Raw genomic sequence first — 19931 nt, forward strand, 5'->3', positions numbered from 1 at the left:
CACAGGGCACACACACATACAGTGCATCCAGAAAGTATTCCCAGCGCATTACTTTTTCCACCTTTTGTTATGTTACAGCCTTATTCCAAAATGGATTAAATTCATTTTTTTCCTTAGAATTCTACACACAACACCCCATAATGACAACGTGAAAAAAGTTTACTTGAGGTTTTTGCAAATTTATTAAAAATAAAAAAACTGAGAAATCCCATGTCCATAAGTATTCACAGCCTTTGCTCAATACTTTGTCGATGCCCCTTTGGCAGCAATTCCAGCCTCAAGTCTTGTTGAATATGATGCCACAAGCTTGGCACACCTATCCTTGGCCAGTTTCGCCCATTCCTCTTTGCAGCACCTCTCAAGCTCCATCAGGTTGGATGGGAAGCGTCGGTGCACAGCCATTTTAAGATCTCACCAGAGATGTTCAATCGGATTCAAGTCTGGGCTCTGGCTGGGCCACTCAAGGACATTGGCTGTGTGCTTAGGGTCGTTGTCCTGCTGAAAGATGAACCGTCGCCCCAGTCTGAGGTCAAGAGCGCTCTGGAGCAGGTTTTCATCCAGGATGTTTCTGTACATTGCTGCAGTCATCTTTCCCTTTATCCTGACTAGTCTCCCAGTTCCTGCTGCTGAAAAACATCCCCACAGCATGATGCTGTCATCATCATGCTTCACTGTAGGGATGGTGCCACGGTTTCCTCCAAACGTTACGCCTGGCATTCACACCAAAGAGTTCAATCTTTGTCTCATCAGACCAGAGAATTTTCTTTCTCATGGTCTGAGAGTCCTTCAGGTGCCTTTTGGCAAACTCCAGACGGGCTGCCATGTGCCTTTTACTAAGGAGTGGCTTCCGTCTGGCCACTCTACCATACAGGCCTGATTGGTGAATTGCTGCAGAGATGGTTGTCCTTCTGGAAGGTTCTCCTCTCTCCACAGAGGACCTCTGGAGCTCTGACAGAGTGACCATCGGGTTCTTGGTCACCTCCCTGACTAAGGCCCTTCTCCCCCAATCGCTCAGTTTAGATGGCCGGCCAGCTATAGGAAGAGTCCTGGTGGTTTCGAACTTCTTCCACTTACAGATGATGGAGGCCACTGTGCTCATTGGGACCTTCAAAGCAGCAGAAATTTTTCTGTAACCTTCCCCAGATTTGTGCCTCGAGACAATCCTGTCTCGGAGGTCTACAGACAATTCCTTTGACTTCATGCTTGGTTTGTGCTCTGACATGAACTGTCAACTGTGGGACCTTATATAGACAGGTGTGTGCCTTTCCAAATCAGGTCCAGTCAACTGAATTTACCACAGGTGGACTCCAATGAAGCTGCAGAAACATCTCAAGGATGATCAGAGGGAACAGGAGGCACCTGAGCTCAATTCTGAGCTTCATGGCAAAGGCTGTGAATACTTATGTACATGTGCTTTCTCAATTTTTTTATTTTTAATAAATTGGCAAAAACCTCCAGTAAACTTTTTTCATATTGTCATTATGGGGTGTTGTGTGTAGAATTCTGAGGAAAAAAATGAATTTAATCCATTTTGGAATAAGGCTGTGACATAACAAAATGTGGACAAAGTGATGATGCGCTGTGAATACTTTACGGATGCACTGTACATGTGTGTATGTGTGTGTGAAAAGATTATGAATATTGTGCAGCTGCCATGACGGACACAGGTAGACATGAAGTCTGAATGGTACTTTTGGAAGCAGTATTCCTTTTGTTCCATCCCAAAGAACCTTTAAGTCCTCCCATAATTCTTTGTAGTGAGCTTCGCTCTTTGCAATTGCGAATTGACCTGCAAAACTTATTTTATTGCCAGTCTGGCGAAAATGTATGTGAATCAAAAGTTGCCTGTTTTGCTCATCACTGTCCTTAATTAAATTTCAGCACCTTTGCCTTTGTTATTTTCAATCTGCTGTAACAACATATACATTGAAATGCTTCCGACTCAATTGAATATTATTCTGTTCTTTAAGACATGTTATAAGGAGTAGTGTTGACCAGCAAAATTTGCCAAAGAGTTCTTTGTGGGGAATATGCTGTGTTTGCTGATGACCTGGGGCCTCATGTATAAACAGTGTGTACCCACAAAAATGTTGTGTATACCCGTTTCCACGCTCACATTGCAATGTATAAAAACTAAATTTGGCATAAAGCCACACACATTTTCACGCCAGCTAAATCCTTGGCGCACACAAGTTCCCCACTTGGTTTTGCAAACTGGTGGCACCCAGCGTCAAAGCTGTGCTTTTGTTCCAGTGTGGTTTCCCTTTATTTTTTAGATTCACATCCCTGACATGGCTTTTTCATATATACTGAAATTAACCGCATATCGTTTATTAGTTTAAGGCATCTGATTGTAATCAACCCGTAACCATATAATGGTCCACGGAAAGGCCAAACTATTCCAAATACTATAGCTGCTTTAGCATTGTCACTCTCAGTGCACCACTGAATATTTAACCCACTGTTTCTGAGTGTGGAATCACAGCTTTATAGCAGCTGATCAAAAAGAGAATTATATACAGCATCAAACACACGCTGCCTCAGCCATGCTGTCTATTTGAACTTCTTCCATACGTCAAACGCTTCAGAGCCTTTCCTGTACGGACCTCACGGTTCAGAAACAGTTTCATACCAAGAACTCTAAACGCACTCAATCAGTCCATCAAGTGCTACTTGTAGAACTGTTAGTACTTATAAGTACAATCACCTCACTGTAAACTTGCGATACAGTTATAATATTGCACAACCTGAGCCACTTTATAAAGCGCGTATTTACATATGATGACAATATAATTTTTAAGATGAAATGCAGGAAAATATTTTTATTACATTATACAGATAAAATGTTAACATCATTTAAATAATCTATATTGTTAATTAAACATGTGAGGACACGGGGTCGCAGCACTAGCTAGTGCACGGATTGTTCCTGCCTCGCGTTGTATTCTTGATGTGGGCTGGCACAACACTGGAAGGACAGATGGATAGAATAATTAAATATGTACTATGAAGATATTTCAATGTTCCTTAAAAGTTTTGAAGAATCAGTGTTCTAAGCTTACAGATGGCATAATTCACTCCATAAATCTTTCTCCTCCATTGCACACCCAACTTGCGGTGCATATGCACTAGCAACATTCATCATCACACCTCCAATTTCCAGCTTCATAATCATCACTCTGCCTGACACTCTTTTCACCTCCAAAACACTCTTGACATATTGTTCCTTCAGAATAACTCCTACGCCATTTTTCCTCCCATCCACACCATGATAGAACAATTTGAATCCACCTCCGATTCCCTGGCCTTACTCCCCTTCCATTTAGTCTCTTGCACGCACAATATATCATCCTTCCTTCTCTCCATCACATCTGCTAACTCTCTCCCCTTACTAGTCATACTGCCAACATTCAAAGTTCCTACCCTCAGTTCCACTCTCTTTACCTTCCTCCTCTCCTCCTGCCTGCGGACACGTCTCCCCCCTCTTCTTCTCCTTCTTATTCTTCTTCTTCGACCAACAGTAGCCCAATTTCTACCAGTACCCTGTTGACTAACAGTACTAGAGGCAGCCATTGTTAACCCGTGCCTTGACCAATCCAGTATGGAAATCTGTATTGTTGTCTACATATTCAGTCAGTCAGTCAGTCATTGTCCAACCTGCTATATCCCAACACAGGATAAAGGGGTTCTGCTGGAGCCAATCCCAGCCAGCACAGGGCGCAAGGCAGGAACAAATCCCTGGCAGGGCGCCAGCCCACCGCAGTGTCTACATATTGACTTGGCAAAATTTTACACCGGATGCCCTTCCTGATGTAAACCTCCCCATTTATCTGGGCTTGGGTCCGGCACGAAAAAACACACTGGTTTGTGCATCTCCTGTGGCTGGGACAAAACATTGGACTATTCTAACGCGGCCTTCTATGAGCCCTGATTTGAATGAAACATGCAGACTGGAGAAGGAAGACCCCCATCAAACCTGACATGGCTGGAGCAGTTTGCCCAGGGCAAGTGGGCCAAACGACCTGTGGACAGGAGTAGGTCTCATGGAGAGCTCCAGAAATCGCTTGTGTGCAGTGACTGCAAACTCGAAAGGTTGTGCAACAAAATATTAGGTGATGGGTCCCATCATTTTTGTCCATGCTATTGTCATTTGTGTTATTATTTGAAATATTCTGTGGAATCAAAACAGAAAAGCAAAGTCTGACTTTTTTGAGCACAGAATAGACCATGATGACTTTTGTCAATTTCAAGTTATTTCAGAGACAATTGTGGGTCCTTCTTTGTTTCTGGATGGTGTCACACACGTGCGCATGGGAGGAAGCTAAAGAGCTTGAGTAAGGGCACTTCCGAGTCATACCGGGATGTGGCAGAGTGCACTGACTCTTTTTCTCCCTTTCCTGCAGACCAGTCATGGGAGATCCCACCTGGCCCTCTTGATGTCACTTCTGGGACCGAGCCTATGGAAGGAGACCTTACTGGCTCTGGCCCCTGTGATGCCACATCCGGGCTCGAACCTATGGCTGAAGACCTTCATGAGCCCGACCCCTTTGACCTCACTTCCTGTCTTCCCCTTTAAAAGCCTCTTTTCCCTTTTCCCTATTCCCTCAGTTCTGTTTTGGACTCGGTTGTGTGCACATCAGTGCTGTATTCACTTGAAATGACTTTTGCAGCCAGTAAACCAATTATACGGGTGGCTGCCCCAAACCTTTCTATGACTCTGAGTCGAGTTTGTGACAAGGGGTACCAACAAATGTGTCCACATCTGTAAGTATAACGTTTTTGCACGATTTGTTTAATTGGGTTACCTCTATCAAGTTTTCAGACTTACAGTGCATCCAGAAAGTATTCCCAGCACATCACTTTTTCCACATTTTGTTATGTTACAGCCTTATTCCAAAATGGATTAAATTCATTTTTTTCCTCAGAATTCTACACACAACACCCCATAATGACAACATGAAAAAAGTTTACTTGAGGTTTTTGCAAATTTATTAAAAATAAAAAAACTGAGAAATCCTATGTCCATAAGTATTCACAGCCTGTGCTCAATACTTTGTCGATGCCCCTTTGGCAGCAATTCCAGCCTCAAGTCTTTTTGAATATGATGCCACAAGCTTGGCACACCTATCCTTGGCCAGTTTCGCCCATTCCTCTTTGCACCACCTCTCAAGGTCCATCAGGTTGGATGGGAAGCGTCGGTGCACAGCCATTTTAAGATCTCTCCAGAGATGTTCAATCAGATTCAAGTCTGGGCTCTGGCTGGGCCACTCAAGGACATTCACAGAGTTATCCTGAAGCCACTCCTTTGATATCTTGGCTGTGTGCTTAGGGTCGTTGTCCTGCTGAAAGATGAACCGTCGCCCCAGTCTGAGGTCAAGAGCGCTCTGGAGCAGGTTTCCATCCAGGATGTCTCTGTACATTGCTGCAGTCATCTTTCCCTTTATCCTGACTAGTCTCCCAGTCCCTGACGCTGAAAAACATCCCCACAGCATGATGCTGCCACCACCATGCTTCACTTTAGGGATGGAATTTGCCTGGTGATGAGCGGTGCCTGGTTTCTACCAAACGTGACGCCTGGCATTCACACCAAAGAGTTCAATCTTTGTCTCATCAGACCAGAGAATTTTCTTTCTCATGGTCTGAGAGTCCTTCAGGTGCCTTTTGGCAAACTCCAGGCGGGCTGCCATGTGCCTTTTACTAGGAGTGGCTTCCGTCTGGCCACTCTACCATACAGGCCTGATTGGTGGATTGCTGCAGAGATGGTTGTCCTTCTGGAAGGTTCTCCTCTCTCCACAGAGGACCTCTGGAGCTCTGACAGAGTGACCATCGGGTTCTTGGTCACCTCCCTGACTAAGGCCCTTCTCCCCCGATCGCTCAGTTTAGATGGCCGGCCAGCTCTAAGAAGAGTCCTGGTGGTTTCAAACTTCTTCCACTTACGGATGATGGAGGCCACTGTGCTCATTGGGACCTTCAAAGCAGCAGAAATTTTTCTGTAACCTTCCCCAGATTTGTGCCTTGTGACAATCCTGTCTCGGAGGTCTACAGACAATTCCTTTGACTTCATGCTTGGTTTGTGCTCTGACATGAACTGTCAGCTGTGGGATCTTATATAGACAGGTGTGTGCCTTTCCAAATCATGTCCAGTCAACTGAATTTACCACAGGTGGACTCCAATGAAGCTGCAGAAACATCTCAAGGATGATCAGGGGAAACAGGATGCACCTGAGCTCAATGATGAGCTTCATGGCAAAGGCTGTGAATACTTGTGTACATGTGCTTTCTCAATTTTTTTATTTTTAATAAATTTGCAAAAATCTCAAACTTTTTTTCACGTTGTCATTATGGGGTGTTGTGTGTAGAATTCTGAGGAAAAAAATGAATTTAATCCATTTTGGAATAAGGCTGTAACATAAGAAAATATGGAAAAAGTGATGCGCTGTGAATACTTTCCGGATGCACTGTATGTAAACATCTAATGACGTTTTTGGTTGTATTTAAGCAGAAATAAAGAAATTTCCAAAGGGTTCATTAACTTTCCAGCACCAAAGTTCAGTTTGCACACTTACAGATTTTTCCTTAATTGCTGTCGTGTGTTACTGTAAGTGAGCCGAGTGACAATCACAGCCCACAACATGGACACAGCATGACTAACAACGGTCCACTCAGCACCCTCACAACAGGCAAGGTGTCAGTCATCCATCTCAGCCCTGTTGCCAACCTGCTTCCATACAAATAATAAGAAACACGGCTTACCTGAGAAGAGGAAAACAAGAGCCAACTCACAAGGTGCCATGTTGAAAGGCTGTGACAGATCTGGGTGGTGGAAGGACAAGGGGGGCCTTCATCTCTGTGAGGCTGGCAGGAAACGCATGACTGTGGTTTGTCTTCTCTGGCCAACGCATGACCTCCAAGTTTCCAGTAAAGTCAGAAATAAAGTAAGATAAGCAAGACGAAAAAAGCTGACGGTTCGTCATGTTACTCGACCAGCAGAGGCTTCACTGTCACAAAATAATCAGTTACAGTGTCCTCTTTGTATGGGCCAGGCTCAGGGCATGGGCAAAAAAATAAAAAACAAAAAAACACGGGAGGTGTCATGTGACACACGGAAACTCAGACGTTCATGTGGTTAAAACTTGTCATGTGCAGCAAAAGTATCACTGCTTCTAAAAAAAATGGAGAATCATGCAGACAATCTTCATATAATTTATATCATTCAAATTTGCTGTAATTACCTGTCACAGAGAGTCAGTCGTAAAATGATGTGAAATAAGAAAACTCATCAAGATGCTATTTAATTAGCAGGAAATGATGAAGTCAATATGTCTATGTATGTACGGTGCCTTCTATAATGTTTGGGGCAAAGACACATTTTGCTTTGATTTCCTCCCTCTGCTCCACAGTTTAAAATTAAAATCAAAACCATCCAGACATCGGGATTAAAGTGCACATTGTAGACTTTCATTTATGGGGATTTGCAGACATTTCTGTCACAACACGTAGAAATGACAACACTTTTTATACATGATCCCTCCATTTCAGGGCACCTTAATATTTGAGACATTTGGGAAGTAAACTGTGGAGTCAAGTCAAGTCAAGTTGTCATACCCACCACATGACGAAACAGCTCGGGATCCCGGTTGGCAACCCCCCAGGCACTCCCAACCCTCCGGAAATGACCTTCTATCTGCCACAGCCAGGTGTTACGTGTGTGACCCCTTGGCCTGGTCCAGCCACTCGGGTCCTCAACAATGACGATCCTACAAGCTGGTGTCGCCCTCAGAGAATCGCTCCACATGGCCGTAGTGCTGTAACTGATGGTCCTTCACAATGCAGGTCATGTGCCTCATTTGGGACTCCATGAGCAACACAAAGTCAAACCAGTGGCACCCAAGGAAGAGACACACATGAAGGAGTCCAGTCTTCATCTTAGGTCACTGGATAGCGTCCATGTCTCTCAACCATATAGCAAGACAGGATGCACCAGGACTCTAAAGACTTGGACCTTCGTCCTTTTGCATAGATATCGGGAGTGCCACACACTCCTTTCCAGTGATCTCATGAACCCCCATGCTCTCCCAATCCGTCTACTGATTTCATAGGAAGAGTCACCAGAGATATGAATGTCACTGCTAGGTAAGTAAACCTCTCGATGAGGTCGACACTCTCTCCACAGACAAACACACTACTGATGGCCGTGACCAAGAGGTTATTAAAGGCCTGGATGTTGGTTTTTATCAGGACACTCACAAGCCCACACACTCAGACTTCTCGCTCAGTCTCTCGAGCGCCCCGATCAGAGCCTGCATTGACACCATGAAGATCACAGCATCGTCAGCAAAGTCAAGATCTGTGAATCTTTCTTCACCAACTGATGCCCCACAGCCGCTGGACCCCACGACCTTGTCCAACACCCAGTCCATACAAGCATTGAACAGAGTAGGAGCAGAACACACCCCTGTGGAGCAGAGGGGTAAATAAAGGAAAAAATGGGTCTTTGTCCCAAACATTATGGAGGGCGCTGTACATTAAGAAAAGTACCTCATGCCCACTGTGAAGTATGGCGGTAGACCTTTGATGATGTGAGGCTATTCTTCAGCCAAAGGCCCTGGACAACTTGTTAGGATACGTGGTACTATGACCAGGGCCGTCTTAACATGTGGGCACAATGGGCACTGGCCGGGGGCCCCAAGAGCATATGAGTCCATGATGTTTCTGATGCCTATGTATGTTTCTGATTTCTTATCAAAACAGGGGCCATGGAGCACACTACTTTGAATGGGGGTCTACGATGCTATGAAGACGTCCCTGACCTTAATGACGTATCAGCAGATCAAAACTGAAAACCACACTGCCTCTGCCAGAAAGCTAACATTGTAGTCAAATGATTAGATAGATAGATAGATAGATAGATAGATAGATAGATAGATAGATAGATAGATAGATAGATAGATAGATAGATAGATAGATAGATAGATAGATAGATAGATAGATAGATAGATAGATAGATAGATAGATAGATAGATGTGAAAGGTGCTATATAATAGATAGATAGATAGATAGATAGATAGATAGATAGATAGATAGATAGATAGATAGATAGATAGATAGATAGATAGATAGATAGATAGATAGATAGATAGATAGATAGATAGATAGATAGATAGATAGATAGATAGATAGACACAAAAATGATTTAGTGAACACAAAATCAACATTTTGCCATGATCATCACAGTCCCATGACCTAAACCCCATTGAAAACCTGTGGGATGAGATAAAGAGGAGAGTCCATAAGCCTGGACCTTTAAATCAGAAGGATCCGGAGAGATTCTGAATGGAGGAATGGTCTCAGATCCCTAGCCAAGTGTTTCTCCAACTTCATTAAGCACTGCAGGAGAAGGCAAAGTGGGGGCTTGTGACGCATGTGTGCCCATGGATCACAGTTCAGGATCATCTGAGGGAGATACTACTTTGGGAGAGTTTTGGGGTTGTGTGGCACTTTGTAAATATGGAGTTTGTGAATAAATGTGTGTTGGATGAACCATCTGTGTCCGCCTGTCTGTGTCCGGCCAGGTTCCACACAGCGCAGGTAATAATAAAAGCTAATGTAGTGTGTGAGAAGAAGAAAAGAGTCTCGGAGTATCAGTGTAGGACCAATTGGATCAGTATTTAGTGGAAGTCCAGCACTGGTCTGGCACCATGACTGGACTTCAGAACAGGAACGTGGGATCGGGGGAGGCATGAAAAGAAAAAAAAACACTAATAATGATAACAGAAAATACATTTTTCCACTGGTCTGTGCTATAAATTTGTTTTTATGTATGATTCCAATAATATTGATCATTTTTATAATCAAAATCGCTGGATTTGCGCATTTCCTGATCAAATATGGGGGAGAAATGTGAGGTGCAGTAGCAACGAGCCGCACCTCACCTCGCACTGCGCTCTCCCTCACGCACGGGGCTGATGCCTGCCATTGGCACATGCCTGTCGCTGTTTCTATGCATGTTGCCAATATAAAGTTTGCAAACACGTTTATTAAACACCCTGACTTTCCACAGTCTGGCTAATGTCTTTAATGAATGTGTGACATATTCAGTCTTGCTGATCAGACATAAAACCACAGTGAAAAGACACAAGGTGAGGCAGACAGTACCGTGCCGCACTGAACATGTTGCGCATGTTGCTGCTGTTCTTTTACGCAGAGGTTCTAGTCGCCAATAAGTTATCGATATCAGAAAGTCAAGTGCACTGCAGCGGTCCGTTTATTTTTATTTTTTCTTCCAACTGACTGCTAAAATGGAAGATTAAGACTTTTAAAACTAAAGGAAAATAAGGAGGACTTTTGCAAGAAAGTGACGGAGATTTTCATAGCGAAGGATAGGCGCATGGACTTCATTTACAAATAAAGGTAAGGCCATAAACGATTTTCAGCTTTATAAAAAATGCGATCAGACTAAGAAAAAATCCAATATGTAAAGACTGAATTTTGACCTTAAATAAAATATTCTTTTGTTTTATCCTTTTGTTGGACAGTCTGTATTAAAATTGATTAAAGCATCAGAATTAAAAGCTTTTAAAAACAACTAAATATTTCAATTAAGGTCAAAATTGAAATCCGTTTTTTGTACCCCACTCTATACTTTCATTTGTATTGAATGAGTATGAATTGTGAAATTGCAACAGGAAATTTAGAACACATGGAGGGTGAGGAACAAATATGCTCTCGCCGCTATAAATGTGACGTTCATTCTTAGCCAAATATGTGTGTAAAGAATGCTGATGAGATATGAAACATAACCAGCAGTCAATGTGCATGCTGCCAACTGAATAGTCAATAAGCGACTCTATTGGGTTCATATATTTGTAAATCTGATTTGGAAGGAGTCCGTGCCTCACCAGTCATGAACCTCACTGCACGTCACATCTTCAGTACTGTCAGCAGAAGTCATCAACATACAGTCTGTTGGTGCCCCTCATAGTGCCGACAACCTCGTCTGTGCACCTACATAACAGACGTTCGTCAAGCGAATATTTTCACCGTGTGGCTATCTGTTCATCAGACATTATTATAACATGAACAAATCTCTCAAAATGCATGCTTGTTTAAAGCTTAACAGCAACGTGCTTATACAGACTGGTTTCTTGGGTTGAAATTAGGGTTAAGGTTAGGGTTAGGGTTTCTGCCACGTGCAAAACTTCGCTGACAACACTGCTATCGTGGGCTGCATCAGGTGTGGGCAGGAGGAGGAGTATAGGAACCTAATCAAGGACTTTGTTAAATGGTGCGACTCAAACCACCTACACCTGAACACCAGCAAAACCAAGGAGCTGGTGGTGGATTTTAGGAGGACCAGGCCCTTCATGGACCTCGTGATCATCAGAGGTGACTGTGCAGAGGGTGCAGACCTATAAATACCTGGGAGTGCAGCTGGATGATAAATTAGACTGGACTGCCAATACTGATGCTCTGTGCAAGAGAGGACAGAGCCGACTATACTTACTTAGAAGGCTGGCATCCTTCAACATCTGCAATAAGATGCTGCAGATGTTCAATCAGACGGTTGTGGCGAGTGCCCTCTTCTACGCAGTGGTGTGCTGGGGAGGCAACATAAAGAAGAAGGACACCTCACGCCTGGACAAACTGGTGAGGAAGGCAGGCTCTATTGTAGGCACGGAGCTGGACAGTTTGACATCCGTGACAGAGCGACAGGCGCTGAGCAGACTCCTGTAAATCATGGAGAATCCACCGTATCCACTGAACAGGATCATCTCAAGACAGGGGAGCAGCTTCAGTGACAGACTGCTGTCACCGTCCTGCTCCACTGCCAGACTGAGGAGATCGTTCCTCCCCCACACTATGTGACGCTTCAGTTCCACCTGGGGGGGGGGGGTAAACGTTAACATTCTATTATATAGTGCCTTTCATATCTATCTATCTATCTATCTATCTATCTATCTATCTATCTATCTATCTATCTATCTATCTATCTATCTATCTATCTATCTATCTATCTATCTATCTATCTATCTATCTATTATATAGTGCTTTTCATATCTATCTATCTATCTATCTATCTATCTATCTATCTATCTATCTATCTATCTATCTATCTATCTATCTATCTATCTATCTATCTATCTATCTATCTATCTATCTATCTATCTATCTATCTATCTATCTATCTATCATTTAGCTTTTTTGACTGTATTCATTAGGCCACTTCATCTGTTTGATCATTGATAGTCAAGTTGTGTTTTACGACATTATGAAGTGTGAGTGTATTTTGTTGACTGAAACAGAAAAAAAAAAACTAAAATTGTACTAATATTATGTAAAAAGGCCAGAACTAAATCAAATAAAAACTAAAATTTTAAAACACAGAACGAAATAAAAATTAATTTTATAAAATAAAATAAAAACTAAAACTACAATTAGTATCATAACTGAAATATCACTGAACCAGGCACCACTCATCACTTGCGTAATACCATTCCAACGGTGAAATATGGTAGTGGTAGCATCAGGCTCTGGATTTGTTTTTTGCTGGGTGGTAGGGACTGGTAGACTAGACAGAGTTTAGAAAAAGCTGAATGGAACAAAGTACAGAGACATCCTTAACTCTTTTAGAGCGGATGTCGACTTTTGTCGACAGGAGGGGTTGAAGGCGCATGTCGACAAAAGTCGACATCCAGGGATAGAGGGCGACAATCAAGATGGTGCAGACCTATAAATATCTGGGAGTGCAGCTGGATGGTAAATTAGACTGGACTGCCAATACTGATGCGCTGTGCAAGAAAGGACAGAGCCGGTTATACTACCTTAGAAGGCTGGTGTCCTTCAACATCTGCAATAAGATGCTGCAGATGTTCTATCAGACAGTTGTGGCGAGCGCACTCTTCTACGCAGTGGTGTGCTGGGGAGGCAACATTAAGAGGAAAGACGCCTCATGTCTGGACAAACTGGTGAGGAAGGCAAGCTCTATTGTTGGCATGGAGCTGGACAGTCTGACATCTGTGGCAGAGCGAAGGGCGCTCAGCAGGCTCCTATCAATTATGGAGAATCCACTGCATCCACTGAATAGTATCATCTCCAGACAGAAGAGCAGCTTCAGCGACAGACTGCTGTCACTGTCCTGCTCCACAGACAGATTGAGGAGATCGTTCCTCCCCCAAACTATGCGACTCTTTAATTCCACCCGGGGGGTAAACGTTAACATTTAACATTATACATAGTTATTGTCTGTTTTTTCACATGCATTATTATCATTCTTTAATTTAATATTATTTATTGTATCAGTATGCTGCTGCTGAAGAATGTGAATTTCCCATTGGGATTAATAAAGTATCTATCTATCTATCTATCTATCTATCTATCTATCTATCTATCTATCTATCTATCTATCTATCTATCTATCTATCTATCTATCTATCTATCTATCTATCTATCTATCTATCTATCTATCTATCTATCTAATTGTGTCCTTCACTTCTATCTATCTATCTATCTATCTATCTATCTATCTATCTATCTATCTATCTATCTATCTATCTATCTATCTATCTATCTATCTATCTATCTATCTATCTATCTATCTATCTATCTATCTATCTATCTATCTATCAGCTGTTAGTGGCGACAAAACTCACTGTCACGTCACAGGCATTCCCTCTCTGCTCGGAGGAATGTTAGACTTATTGACTCGGCATCTAATCCTTGCGTGTGCGTGAGTTATGAAATGTAAACAAATGTAAACAAAGGCAAGATGGCATCGACATCTCACGAAGGAGCGAAGTGAGTACAGAAAAGAAAATACTCGGCAGACGATGTTTTGCACATTATCGCTGAGTCGGACTCTGATTTTTCAGAATCTGATTTTGTTGACAGTGATCAGGTGATTGGGCAGGTGAGTGAGGAACTGGCATCAGCTGATCGGACACCAGCCGATGCCACCCCAGCTTAGTGCATTCGTGCAGTCGACGCACCTACGACAAGGTTCGTGTGGGAGGAATACCCAGACATTGATCCGTGGGAGCCAAAGAGGTTACCGAACTTCACAAGACAGCACGGCTTGCTGTTGAACATGACAGATCACCAGCTGCTAGACTACTTCAGGCTGCTCTCTCCTGATGCTGCTTTCCAGGTACTGTCAGACGAGACAAACAGGTATGCAGAGCAATTTTTCGAATTGCGGGCTGCGCTTGTACCGCATTCTCATTTTTCAAAGTGGAAACCCACAACAAAAGACGAGATGAAGGGCGCTGTGGCATTACAAAGAGAGATGGGACTAGACTGATGATACAACTTCAGGGAGCTTTGGTCCAAATGTGCTTTCTCCCCTGGTGGCTTTGGACAGGTTATACCGTGTGATGATAGGTACGTGATGCTGCAAAGTTTTATTCACTTCTGTGATAACCAGAAGCAAATCCCAAGGCGTGAGTCAGGCTATAACCCTGTGTATAAAATTCAGCCCCTGCTTGACATTGTGGAACCGACATATAAACAATTTTATCAGCCTGGCTGTGATTTGTCTGTGCATTAATCTATGATAAAATACAAGGGACGCCTTTTTTCTGCCAATCTATGCCAGACAAGCCCACAAAGTATGGCATAAAGGATTTTGTACTGGAAGAACCAAACACTGGTTTCTGTCTGAATGTAATTACATATACAGGAAAGTATTTCTTTCAAAGAGAGAACAAGTCAGGTTGTGCTGGAGCTGCTTCAGGGCTATGAACATTTGGGTCATGTTGTGTACATTGGGACAATTTTTATACATGACCAGAGTGTTCATGGAGCTACAGAGCAGAGGAATTGGAGCTTGTGGCACTGTGAGGGTGAACAGGAGACACAGACCTTCACAGGCTGAAGATGAAAAGAGGTGGCAATCTGGTTTTCGTGCGGGTGGAAAACTTGGTGGCTTTGGCATGGCACGATGTCAAACGGGTGACTTGTCTCTCTACAGTACACACTAACAATATATGTGAGAAAGTGCAGCAACAGACAATTGAAAAGGAAACACCAGTGCAGCACACATTGTAAGCAGTGCAACGTGGCGATGACTGAAATTGGTTGCTTTGAGCGAGATCAGACTGTGCAGGACTTTGCTGTGTGATATGTATGTGAAATCATAGAGTATGCAGGCTCATACAACATGCAAGACAGTAACATTTGTCAAAAGTAAATATTTTTTCCTGATTTGATATGTTAAACAATTGATTTGTATTCTTTTTTAAAAAAAGTTAGTTTTTGGAAAAATATCCAGCCCTGGGAGAAAAGAAACAAAAAAAAAAAAGAGCCCTAAAAGAGTTAATGTAAAACTGCTCCGGAACCCAATGGTCACTCTAGCTGAGCTCCGGAGAACCTCTAGTGGACAACCATCGCTGGGACATTCCTCTAAACCAGGCTTTACGTACCCAAAAAGAAAAAGTAGCCAAAAGAAGCCTTTCGTCATTTAAAAGGCACACAGAAGCCCATTTGGAGTTTACAAAATGGTTCCTAGAGGACCCTCAGACTGTGTGAAACAAGGTTCTCTGGTCTGTTGAAACCAAGGTTAGCATCGTGTTGTGACGGTGCAGGTCGGCTCCTTGCTCCCTCTTTGTTTTTGGGAGCCTCCTGAACCCGACACTCTCAGTACCGTAACTGAGACGAGTGTGGCAGATGAGGACAAAACACACCAAGCAATGGGATGGTGCAAAGTGCGAGTGCTTTTATTATAAAAAAAAAAAATCCACAAAATAAGTGTCCCAAAGTGCAGTGCTCAAAACTGTCCACAAATAAATAATGCATAAAAAAGTGAACGGTGGGGTTTAAAAATAAAATAAAGTAAACAGAACAATCTGTTATAAATGAGGTTAAAACAACGCAGTGCAGGAAACTCATTATAAAATCCATAAGAGCTGATACCTTCCCTTAAAACTGATGCCACTCGGTCTTATCTGGTCCAGACATCACAACTCAGAGAGACATCGACCAGACAGGTCCAGGCCAGTGTCCTCCACTGCCAATCCCACGGACAACCACCAAGCTCTGCTGCACCCGAACTGCTGCCGATCCAGGGTCCACCCGGCGTGGGCGCTCTGTACTCCCACCACTGCCATCTCAAAGAGCCACCTTCAGAGCATATTGGTGCCTCCTGCTCCCAAAGACGCTCAACAGGAGAGACCCACAGTCCCCTGATGAGCGATGGCCACTCGCTTCTCCTTGATGCTCTACTCTCGTCCACCTGCTTCCACTCTGCTTGTTTCGTTTTCCTTTCTCCTGCCTGCTATTTCCATTCTTTAACCTCCGCTCTTTTTTCTTCACTCTCTCCATTTTTTTTTTGCGCTCCCCTTTATAGGCTGTAGCAGGTGCCATCACCTGATTGCCTGCACGTGCCAACAACGCAACGCACAGACAGCTGACTGTCTAACCCAAACCTGGAAATGGGGCGTTCTTCACGACAGATCCCTCACACCTTCTCCACTCCCCGGCACAAGTGAATTCATCTTTTATTGATTAAATCGGCCAGTTTTTTTTTTGCTGCAGACCCACTATACCACACATATCTAGAGGAAACCAGGCACAGGCCCATCACTTGAGCAATACCATACCAACAGTGAAACCTCAGACTCTGGACCTCAGTCTGGGCTGAAAGTTCATCCTCCAATCAGGACAAAGCAAAGACAACACAGGAGGTGCTTAGAGTTGACTCTGGGAATGTTCTTGAGTGGCCCAGTCAGAGATCAAACTTGAAATCGGTCAAACATCTCTGGAGAGACCAGAAGATAGCCGTCCACCGATGGTCTCTGATCATCCTGACGGAGCTAGAAGGGAAGAATGGCAGTAGAAATTCCCAAAATCAGCAGAAATCAAGAAGACTCCAAAGGTGCTTGGGCAAGGGGTTTGAATATGTGGAATAAGGAGACATTTTGTTTTCTATTTTTAACAAGTTAGCAACAAAACATTTCTAAACTCTGGTTTTCTCTTTGTCGTTCTGGGGTACTGAGTGTTGCTCAATGAAAGGCTAGATATTTGTTTATATTTAAAATAAAAGATCAAGAGGGTAAACCACAAAGCCTTCTATTCACATCTCATTTTTTTTCTCAGAACGTGGACTCAAAGCCTTGTGGTTGCTGATGTAGCTGGCCCCCCTGACCCACTTTATGGCCATGCCTGCCTGCCTGGCCTCTATGTTAGTAGTTGATGGAAGTTTCCTACCATCAGAAAAGACGTCATGTAACATAAAGTCTGGAGGACCGTTAACTGCAGTGGGTTCATCAAACAATGGAGCATCAATGTCACACGACCAGGTAGCCCTCTGATTGTTTTAGTAAGGCCCATGGTGGTTAAACACCACTTGTGGCTTGTGCAGGTGCCCTAAACTGATGGCCCCAGCATGAGGGAGTTCATTATTTTTTGATAAAAACGGCCAGTTTTTCATTGTCGTGGACCTGCAATGCCACACATATCTGGAGGAAACCAGGCACAGGCCCATAACTTGAGCAATACCATACCAACAGTGAATCCTCAGACTCTGGACCTCAGACTGGGCTGAAGGTTCATCCTCCAATCAGGACAAAGCAAAGACAACACAGCAGGAGCTTAGAGTCGACTCCGGGAATGGTCTTGAGTGGCCGAGTCAGAGATCAGACTTGAAATCGGTCAAACATCTCTGGAGAGATCAGAAGATAGCCATCCACCGATGGTCTCTGATCATCCTGATGGAGCGTGAAGGAAAGAACGGCAGAAGAAATTCCCAAAATCAGCAGAAATCAAGAAGACTCCAAAGGTCCTTGGGCAAGGGGTTTGAATATGTGGAATAAGGAGACATTTTGTTTTTTATTTTTTAACAAATTAGCAACAAAACATTTGTAAAGTCCGGTTTTCTCTTTGTCGTTCTGAGGTACTGAGTGTTGCTCGATGAAAGGCTAGATGTTTGTTTATATTTAAAATGAAATATCAAGAGGGTAAACCACAAAGCCTTCTATTCACATTCTCATTTTTTTTTTTCTCAGGACGTGGACTCAAAACCTTGTGGTTGCTGATGTAGTTGGCCCCCCTGACCCACTTTACGGCCATGCCTGCCTGCCTGGCCTCTATGTTAGTAATTGATGGAAGCGTCCTACCATCAGAAAAGACGTCATGTAACATAAAGTCTGGAGGACCGTTAACTACAGTGGGTTCATCAAACAATGGAGCATAAATGTCACTCGACCAGGTAGCCCTCTGTTTGTTTTAGTAAGGCTCATGGTGGTTAAACACCACTTGTGGATTGTGCAGCTGCCCTAAACTGATGGACCCAGCATGAGGGAGTTCATTATTTATTGATTAAAACAGCCAGTTTTTCATTGTTGTGGACCTGCAATACCACACATGTCTGGAGGAAACCAGGCACAGGCCCATCACTTGAGCAATACCATACCAACAGTGAAACCTCAGACGCTGGACCTCAGACTGGGCTGAAAGTTCATCCTCCAATCAGCACAAAACAAAGACAACACAGGAGGGCCTTAGAGTCGACTCTGGGAATGTTCTTGAGTGGCCCAGTCAGAGATCAGACTTGAAATCGGTCAAACATCTCTGGAGAGACCAGAAAGCCTTCTATTCACATCTCATTTTTCTTTTATGTGTTTCAGTACGTGGGCTCAAAACCTTGTGGTTGCTGACGTAGCTGGCCCCTCTGACACACTTTATGGCTGTGCCTGCCTGTCTGCCTGGCCTCCATGTTAGTAGTTGATGGATGCATTCTACCATCAGAAAAGACTGCATGTAACATAAAGTCTGGAGGACCGTTAACTGCAGTGGGGTTTATCAAACAATGGAGCATAAATGTCACTCGACCAGGTAGCCCTCTGATTGTTTTAGTAAGGCCCATGGTGGTTAAACACCATTTGTGGTTTGTGCAGCTGCCCTAAACTGATGGAAACATCTGCAGTGCTGCCTTTGTGTTGAAGTCACCTGAGTTTGAGCTCTGGGGGTCTGCAATTTAGAAGATTAAAGGTGCTGCAGCACTTGGCCCTCTGTCTACAATGTGGTAAAATGACTCAGTGGGTCATGTGGCCAAAAACGAAAGTCAAATTGGACTCTGAAGATGAAGATGAAGAGCCATGGTTCATGTAAGTAGAACAGCCAATGGTGGGACAGAAGCGAGGTCAAAGCTGAAACATCAGAGTCATAAAGTAGTAGAAACGAATGTTGGACTGTCCTACCTGGATTGCCATTTAGTTAAAAATTTTTCCAGGCAGAACCTCCAATAATTGTGGCACCAGCTGTTCAGATGCAGGGTGTCTGTGGTTACAATGTCCAGTAACAAAAATTACAAGGTCTGGAGTCAAGTTGGATATCCTTCATCCTTCATCCTTCCATTAGTTAATTCAATTTGTGTGTGTGTGTGTGTGGGGGGGGGTGGGGGGTGGGGGGGTGTCTGGGGTGTCCTGACTTCTTTGGGTCTTAAAGGTTGAGGACTATGAGTTAAAAACTAATGGTTCATTTCTTTTGTCAGTCGCACAGTGGTCTTCAAGGCCATACTCTATACGTATAGGTGTAGTGGATGTCCTGATTTACATGCTCCACAGAGTCTACTCCCACTTGGACAAGGACGGCACCCCAGTCGCGATGATGTTATTTGACTTTTCCAGTGTTTTTAATGCCATTGTGCCTCAGTGACTGGAGAAGAAGCTCAAGACTTTGAATCTACAGTAGATGCCCCCACAATCTCCTGGATCATGGACTACCTGAGCGACAAACAGCAGTTTGTGAAGCTGAGGGTCTCTGTGTTAGAAATGGTGGGGTGTAATACTGGAGCACCTCAGAGGAACTGTTCTGTCCCCCTTCCTGTTCACCCCTCCACACAATGGACCTCCAGTACAACACCAGCTCTTGCCATCTACAGATGACTCCTCCATGATAGGCTGCATTAATAATGGAGATGAGTCAGAGTATACAAAAGT

The 19931-nt window shown here is 43.6% G+C and overlaps 2 protein-coding genes and 1 long non-coding RNA gene across 4 annotated transcripts in view; 1 reads left to right on the top strand and 2 right to left on the bottom strand.

Moving 5' to 3' along the window:
* LOC127527026 (uncharacterized) overlaps positions 1–19931 on the bottom strand; it is a 140621-nt gene that overhangs the window by 114091 nt on the left and 6599 nt on the right. The window lies entirely within an intron of this gene.
* The window catches only part of LOC114647732 (CMRF35-like molecule 3), a 53081-nt gene that overhangs the window by 20469 nt on the left and 12681 nt on the right, over positions 1–19931 (bottom strand). The window contains exon 1 of one of the 2 annotated variants that reach the window (XM_028796351.2): positions 6754–6899. The exons of the other annotated variant lie outside the window; for it this stretch is intronic. Coding sequence (XP_028652184.1) covers positions 6754–6793 — 40 coding nt within the window. The 5' untranslated portion in view covers positions 6794–6899. Of the gene's footprint in view, positions 1–6753; positions 6900–19931 lie in introns of those variants that run through there. 2 annotated transcript variants of the gene reach the window in all.
* Positions 16518–18973, top strand: LOC127527045 (uncharacterized). Its single transcript, XR_007934409.1, has 3 exons — positions 16518–16980; positions 17885–18199; positions 18826–18973. It is a non-coding gene; the product is annotated as an uncharacterized LOC127527045 (long non-coding RNA).

This window comes from Erpetoichthys calabaricus, chromosome 3 (genome assembly GCF_900747795.2).
Source record: "Erpetoichthys calabaricus chromosome 3, fErpCal1.3, whole genome shotgun sequence".
Lineage (NCBI taxonomy): Eukaryota > Metazoa > Chordata > Cladistia > Polypteriformes > Polypteridae > Erpetoichthys > Erpetoichthys calabaricus.